The following is a 7,857-nucleotide window of genomic DNA, read 5'->3' on the forward strand; positions in this document are numbered from 1 at the left end:
TTTAGGGTTATTTGATGGCATTTCTGTAGTTTTTTGGGTTTGGTATTTTATAAAAGGTGTCCTTATCTCTTATTAGACAAGTGAATGGGATGCTGAGGTTTGTGACCTTCAAATCGATACCTATTTCGGCATATGTTCATGTTTTATTTAAACCAGACCGGGTAGGTCGTTTGGGGTAATTTCTGCACTTTTTTGGGCTAGGGATTTTCTAAAAAGTGTCCGTATCTCTTATTAGACGTCTGGATACGATGTTGAGGATCGTGACCTTTGAATCGACACCAATTACGGTATATGTTCATTTACGGTTTAAACCAGATCGAGATGGTCACTTTGGTTATTTGGTAGCATAACTGTAATTTTTTGGGTTTGGTATTTTCTAAAAAGTGTCCTTTGGATTAATTAGATGTGTGGATGCGATGTTGAGGGTCGTGACATTCAAATCGATATCAATTTTGACATAAGTTTATTTTCGGTTTAAACCAGACCGGGTGGGTCGTTTGGGGTTATTTGGCGGCATTTTTGTACTTTTTTTGGGTTTGGTATTTTCTAAAAAGGGCCCTTATCCCTTATTAGACGTGTGGATGCGAAATTGAGGGTCGTGACTTACGAACTGATACGTATTTTGACATATGTTCATTTTTGGAATAAACCAGACCGGATGGGTCGTTTGCGGTTATTTTGTAGTAGATCTGTACTTTTTTGGGTTTGGTATTTTCTAAAAAGTGTCTTTATCTCTTATTGGAAGTGTGGATGCAATGTTGAGGGTCGTGACCTTCGAATCCATACCTCATTCGGCATATGTTCATTTTCGGTTTAAGCCAGACCGTGTGGGTCGTTTGGGGTTATTTGGTGGCATTTCTGTACTTTTTTGGGCTTGGGATTTTCTAAAAAGTGTCCTTATCTTTTATTAGACGTGTGGATGCAATGTTGCGGGTCGTGACCAATCCATACCTCATTCGGCATATGTTCATTTTTTGTTTAAAGCAGACCGGGTGGGTCGTTTGGATTTATTTGGGGGCATTTCTTTACTTTTCTGGCCTTAGGCTTTTCTAAAAAGTTTCCTTATCTCTTATTAGAAGTGTGGATGCGATGTTGAGGGTCGTGACCTTCGAATCGATACCTATTCGACATATGTTCATTTTTTGTTTAAACCAGAGTAGGTATGTTGTTGTTTAGGGTTATTTGAGGGCATTTATGTACTTTTTTGGGTTTGGTATTTTATAAAAAGAGACCTTATCTCTTATTAGACGTGTGGATGCGATTTTGAGGGTCGTGACCTTCGAATCGATACCTATTTTGGCATATGTTCATTTTCGGTTTAAACAGCCCGGGTGGGTCGTTTGGGGTTATTTGGCTGCATTTCTATACTTTTTTAGGTTTGGTATTTTCTAAAAAGTGCCCTTATCTCTTACTAGACATGTGCATACGATGTTGAGGATCATGACCTTTGAATCCATACCTATTTTGGCATATGTTCATTTTCGGTTTAAAGCAGACCGGGTGAGTCGTTTGGGGTTATTAAGGGGCATTTCGCTACTTTTTTGGGTTTAGGATTTTCTAAAAAGTGCCCTTTATTAGACATGTGGATGCGATGTTGAGGGTTGTGAAGCGAATCGACACCTATTTCGGCATATGCTCATTTTTTGTTCAAACCAGACCGGGTGGGTCTTCTGGGGTTATTTGGTGGCATTTTTGCACTTTTTTGGGATTGGGAATTTCTAAAAAGTGTCATTATCTCTTATTAGATGTGTAGATGCGATGTTAAGGGTCGTGACCTTCGAATCGATACCTATTTCAACATATGTTCATTTTCGATTTAAACCAAACCGGGTGTGTCGTTGAGGGTTATTTACGGGCATTTCTGTACTTTTTTGGGTTTGGTATTTTCCAGAAGTTGTCCTTATCTCTTATTAGACGTGGGGATGCGATGTTGAGGATCGTGACCTTCGAATCGATACCAATTTTGGCATTTGTTCATTTTCGATTTAAACCAGACCAGGTGGGTCATTTGGGGTTATTTGGCAGCATTTCTTTACTTTTTTGGCAACAGACTTTTCTAAAATATTTTTTTTATCTCTTATTAGATGTGTGGATGTGATATTGAGGGTCGTGACCTTCGAATCGATGCCAATTTTGACATACGTTGATTTTCAGTTTAAACCAGACTAGGTATGTTGTTTAGGGTTATTTGAGGGCATTTCTGTACTTTTTTTGGTTTGGTATTTTATAAAAAGTGTCCTTATCTCTTATTAGACGTGTGGATGCGATGTTGAGGGTTGTGACCTTCGAATCGATACCTATTTCGGCATATGTTCATTTTCTGTTTAAACCAGACCGGGTGGGTCGTTTGGGGTTATTTGGCGACATTTCTGTACTTTTTTGGGTTTGGTATTTTTTAAAAAGTGTCCTTATCTCTTATTGGACGTGTGGACGCGATGTTGATGGTTGTGACCTTCGTATCGATACCTATTTCCGTATATGTTCATTTTTAGTTTAAACCAGGCCGGGTGGATCGTTTGGGGTTATTTGGGGGCATTTCTATACTTTTCGGGGCTTAGGCTCTTCTGAAAAGTTTCTTTATCTTTTATTAGACGTGTGAATGCGATGTTGAGGGTTGTGACCTTCGAATCGATACCTATTTCGACATTTGTTCATTTTCGATTTAAACCAAACTAGGTACGTTGTTTAGGGTTATTTGAGGGCATTTCTGTACTTTTTTGGGTTTGGTATTTTATAAAAAGTGTCCTTATCTCTAATTGGACGTGTGGATACGATGTTGAGGGTTGAGACCTTCGAATCGATACCTTTTTTTTTATAGGTAAGTATGATTGTATTGAGACAGAAAAAGATGAAATAAAATACATAAAATGGCAGCCCTTGCCCCCTCCCCTTAGACAGGCCTAAGAGGTGAAGGAGAGCTCCAGAGCGAACCCGAGGACAAGCCCTCGGTGATACAGCCCCAAACAACAGGGGCCTACTACTCATTGTGAAGGGGTCCTAAAGTAGGTCTTATGGTCTGAGTCATTCTTGATCAACTCCACTAAGTGCAGGGGCAAATCCGGGGGGTAGAAAAAAGATTCCCCATCCCTAGTGTCAATGGCTGCAACAAAGTCTGCCGGCTGGTTGAGCTCCCTCCAAACATGTCTAATCTCCTTACGTTGCAATTGCTCCATTAGAGATGTGATCCGGACCTTTAAGGCCTGCAAGCTCCAAGGACAGCTCACTATCCCATTCAAAATATCCACTGCAAGTTTGGAATCAGATCTAATAGAAACCCGAAAGAGATCCTTTTGAATGCATAAAGTGACTCCCCTAAGGATAGCAAGAAGTTCCATGCCTAGAACAGAATTATCGTCCCCCTTCCCAGCATAAGCCATAATAGCAGCCCCTGTGTCATCATGAATGATCCCACCATAAGAAGCTCTATCAGCTGTCAAAGACCCATCACAATGAAGGGCTGTCATGTGAGTAGGAGGTCTGAACCACGCACAAGTTTTTTGTGTAATAACCTTCCAATCCACCCTAATCCCCCAACTGTCAGCCAGAAACTGATTTATGGGATTTTGGACAACCGAAATGGGAAAGGCAGCACACTTGATAGCCACATCAAGTCTAATAGCCTCAATAATCTGATCATGAGACCTAACCTTGTTTTAAAAAAGCCTTCGGTTTCTTTCCCACCAAATAAAATGCACAGTAGCACAAAAAGCCAACTTGGGAATAATGTCCATCTTGTCATTAGCACAGCCAACATTTGAGAGCCAAACAATCGCATTCTGGAGAGAGGTGGGCCCCCCCACCCCCTTGTGAGCAAGAGGAACTAATTCTCCCCCAAATGCTGCTGGAAAAGGGGCAATTGAAGAAGAGATGCTCATGACTTTCAGTTCCAGCCCAACAAAAAATGCAATTTGGTCCAACATGGATATTCCTCTTAATTAGCTGGTCTTTGGTTGGGAGAGCACCCATAAGACATCTCCAAGCAGTGCAAGAATGCTTAGGGAAGTTCTCTGCAAACCAAATATATTTATTCCAGCCCACCTTAGTAGAAGTCCTTCTAATAGTGTCCCAGGCTGATTTGGTGAACAAGCCATTAGGGGTTTTCTTCCAAAAAATAAGATCCTTCGTACCACTCAAAATAGGAACATGTTGCAAATCACCCCAGACACTAATCAGGTCAAAGGAACCATAGGAAATGGGATGCCAGGCGCCCTGTCTAATAATGTCCGAAACCATAGCCATTCGCTGAGAGCCCGCATCATATCTGATACGATCCCCAAATTTCTTGATTAAAACCCCTTGAGGATGCCACTTATCGAGCCAGAGCCTTGTAGAGTGGCTAGACCCAATAAAGTGGAGGATGTGAGGTTCAACCAAATCTCTATACTTAAGCACTTTTCGCCAGACCCAAGAGCAGTTTTGAGGAATTTTCACAGTCTAAATGGAATCATTCTTTAAGTACCGGGCATACACCCACCTAACCCAAAGGCTATCCTTTTTGGAGGCAATCCACCAAACTTGCTTTAGGATACACCCAGCATTCATATCAGAAAGTCTACGGATACCTAAACCCCCTTCATCCTTAGGTTTTGCAAATTTTATCCCTAGAAACATAGTGTACCTTTCGTTCCAAGGAGGGACCTGTCCAAAGGAAATTCGAGAACATGGATTCCAGCTTCTGTTTGACTCCACTTGTTAAGGCAAATATACCTGACCAATAAATGTAGCAACCCTGGAAAACAGAGCTAAGAAGCTACAGCCGGCCAACAAAGGATAAGAATCAAGCTTTCCAACCGTCAAGTCTTTTTTTTTTCGATAGGTAAGTTGTGTGTATAAAGAAGAAGAAAAGATAGATATAAAAGAAGGCAGCCTTCTCCCACCCCTTAGACAGACCTAAGGAGGAGGAAGAGGCCCCACACCACCGAGGACAAACCCCTCGTAACTACAAGGAAAAGCCACCCAACCCAATCACGGAGGCCTAAACTGGACCTTACCAGAAGCATCATCAAGGATCAGCCGCATTAGGTCATCATGAAACTCAGGAGGATACAAAATAGCTTCCCCACATCTAATTGATATATGGAGGGCCCTTCCAACCATTGAAAAATTTCACGATGAGGTTCCGGATTTGACAGTTTGGATTGGCAACTCTTCGGGTAATTTCACTTCCAAATCAGCTTGGAATGCTGTCCGCACAAGAACTGCCCGTACAGATTGGAGTGAAGCTGTTTGGTTTGAAAGGGGGATTAATTCCCATTGCTTTATAGCTTGGAGATGCCTTTCGGATGCCCTCCCTACAAGGGACAACCTCATTCATAGACATATTCTGGCTCCTCATCATTGTGAGTTTTGCTGGGCTGGAACTGAAAGCAGAAATCATCTTTTCTTTGGGTGCCCCTTCTCTACGGACATTTGGAAAATTATTTATGAGCTTTGCTTTCATGATGGAACCATGCCAAGCAATGTCATTGATGCAGCCATCTCGGTTAGATATGCCGCAGGTAGAGCAGGGAAGTTGGGGCTGGTCACCAAGCTTGCTTTCTGTGCCACAATCAAGCATATCTGGTCGGAGAGAAATTTCAGAATTTTCAGGAACAAAATCAGACCTAAGGACCAGATCATAGGGGCTATAAAGGGGGATGTTCTTGGCAGATTATCTTCCATTTCTTTGGTGGGTGACCCTACTACTGCCAACCTTCATATTGCTGCCAAATGGGGTCTTCAAGTTCATTGGGCTGCTCGAATTCCAAAGGCCTGCTCTTGGTTTGCCCCTAATCCGAATATGGTTGCTCTCCATTGTGATGGGTCTCTTGCAGATGACAAAGCAAGTTTTGGGGGCCTCATTCGTGATGGATGTGGGGACCCCATAGCTGCCTATGCTGGTCTAGGGGAAGATCTTTCGGTGCTGTCCATGGAGTTTAAGGCTATTTACAAAGGAATTTCCCTTTGTATCGAGAAGGGTTTGTATGATGTTTCTGTTAGGTCGGATTCGAAGCTGGCCGTCGACATTTTGAATGGGCAGATCACTGGGCCCTGGCAAATCCTTATTTTGAAAAGTAAGATCCTCTCCAAGTTTAGGCTGCTGAGGTCTAAAGAATTAGTTCATGTTTGGAGAGAACAGAACCAGCCCGCAGATTTCATGGCTTCCCTCCCTACTGACCCCTCTGGAACCTATTGGGAGCCTGAGTCTTTCCCTCTGGAGCTGACCATTCTCATAAAGAAAGATAAGGAGCTAGTAACCTATTATAGGATGTAGCCTTAGGGGTTTTCTTTCTCCCTGCTATTGGATAGGGCCTGTCCTATCTTGCTTAGGGTCCTTTTCCCCGTTTTTGGGTTCTTAAAGGATGCCTTTCTTTGTACATTTTTCTTTTCTTAGTAATACAAATCCTACTTATAAAAAAAAAAAAAAAAAAAAAATAGCTTCCCCACCCCCACAATTAATGGAAGCAATAAAATCTGCCGGCTGGTTCAATTCCCTCCAAACATGCCTCACTTCATAGTGAGTCAACTGGTTTAGACTAGAGATGATTTGGTTTTTCAAAACATATAAATTCCAAGGGCAACTGAACACACCAGTGAGAATCTCAACTGCCAACTTCGAATCAGATCTAATAGAAACATGTCGAAGATTCCTCTCTAAACACAGTGCCACCCCCCTGTGAATGGCTAACAACTCCATGCTAAGAACCGAAGCCTCCACACCTTTACCAACATAAGCCAGGATCGGATCTCCTGTGGTATTACGAACAAGACCGCCATAAGAAGCTCTATCTCCACTCAAGGACCCATCACAATGGAGCGTGACCAAGTGAGTAGGGGGTTTCGGCCAAGAACAAGCTTTGGGAGCCGAGACTGCCCATCGCACCTGGATTCCCCAAATATCAACCAAGAACTGATTTCTAGGGGTATGGGCAGCCAAAATCGGACAATGAGAACCTTTAGTGACCACATCAAAGTTGATATCTTGAAGGATTTTATCATAAGACCTTGATTGATTACTAAAGAGGCGTTGATTTCTCTCCCACCAAACATGATAAACTGTAGCACAGAAAGCCAACTTGGGGATAACATCTAACTTGTCATTAGCACAAAGCACATGAGAGAGCCAATTAACCACATCAAAAAAGCCAGCAGGTCCTTTACCACTTTGAGAGCACTTAGAACTAACCCTATCCCAAATGGTCTTAGAAAAGGGACATTCAAAAAATAGATGGGCATGACTCTCCAAACCCCCCCCCCCCAACACAGGACGCAATTCTGCCCAACTCCAATATTCCTTCTAATAAGTTGGTCCTTTGTTGGGAGCCCACCCATAAGACATCTCCAGGTAGTACAAGAATGCCTAGGTAAAAAACGAGGAAACCAAACAAGGCTATGCCAAACAACCTTAGTAGCACTGCTTCTCACAAGTTCCCAAGCCGACTTAGTAGTAAAGAGGCCATTAGGGGTTTCCTTCCAAATAATAAGATCCTCCTCCCCATTCACAATGGGAATACTAGGGAGATCCCTAGAAATAGTAATCAGATCAAAAGAGCCCTGGCGGGGCAAATGCCATAGACCACCTCTAATAAAGTCTGAAATCAAGGCAAGCCGGGTAGAACCAACATCATACCGAACCCGATCCCCAAACCTTTTAATCAAAACCCCTTTAGGATGCCAATTAACCAACCAAAGTCTAGTAGATTGGCCATTCCCAATAATATGATGGATGTGAGGCTCAACCAAATCTCTAAACTTGAGAACTTTCCGCCAAACCCAAGAGCAGTTTTGGGGAATCTTAACAGTCCAAATAGAGTCATTTTTTAGATAGCGGGTGTAAACCCACCTAACCCAAAGACTGTCCTTTTTAGAGGCAATCCA

At 42.4% G+C, this 7,857-nt stretch overlaps 1 protein-coding gene across 1 annotated transcript; it reads right to left on the reverse strand.

The window, feature by feature from the left end:
- Positions 1 to 2,981: 2,981 nt before the first annotated feature.
- Positions 2,982 to 3,464, reverse strand: LOC122648074. The gene has a single exon (XM_043841341.1). The coding sequence runs from the start codon at positions 3,462 to 3,464 to the stop codon at positions 2,982 to 2,984; it is 483 nt and encodes a 160-aa protein (XP_043697276.1).
- Positions 3,465 to 7,857: the final 4,393 nt, after the last annotated feature.

This window comes from Telopea speciosissima, unplaced genomic scaffold, assembly GCF_018873765.1.
Source record: "Telopea speciosissima isolate NSW1024214 ecotype Mountain lineage unplaced genomic scaffold, Tspe_v1 Tspe_v1.0435, whole genome shotgun sequence".
Classification (NCBI taxonomy): Eukaryota; Viridiplantae; Streptophyta; class Magnoliopsida; order Proteales; family Proteaceae; genus Telopea; species Telopea speciosissima.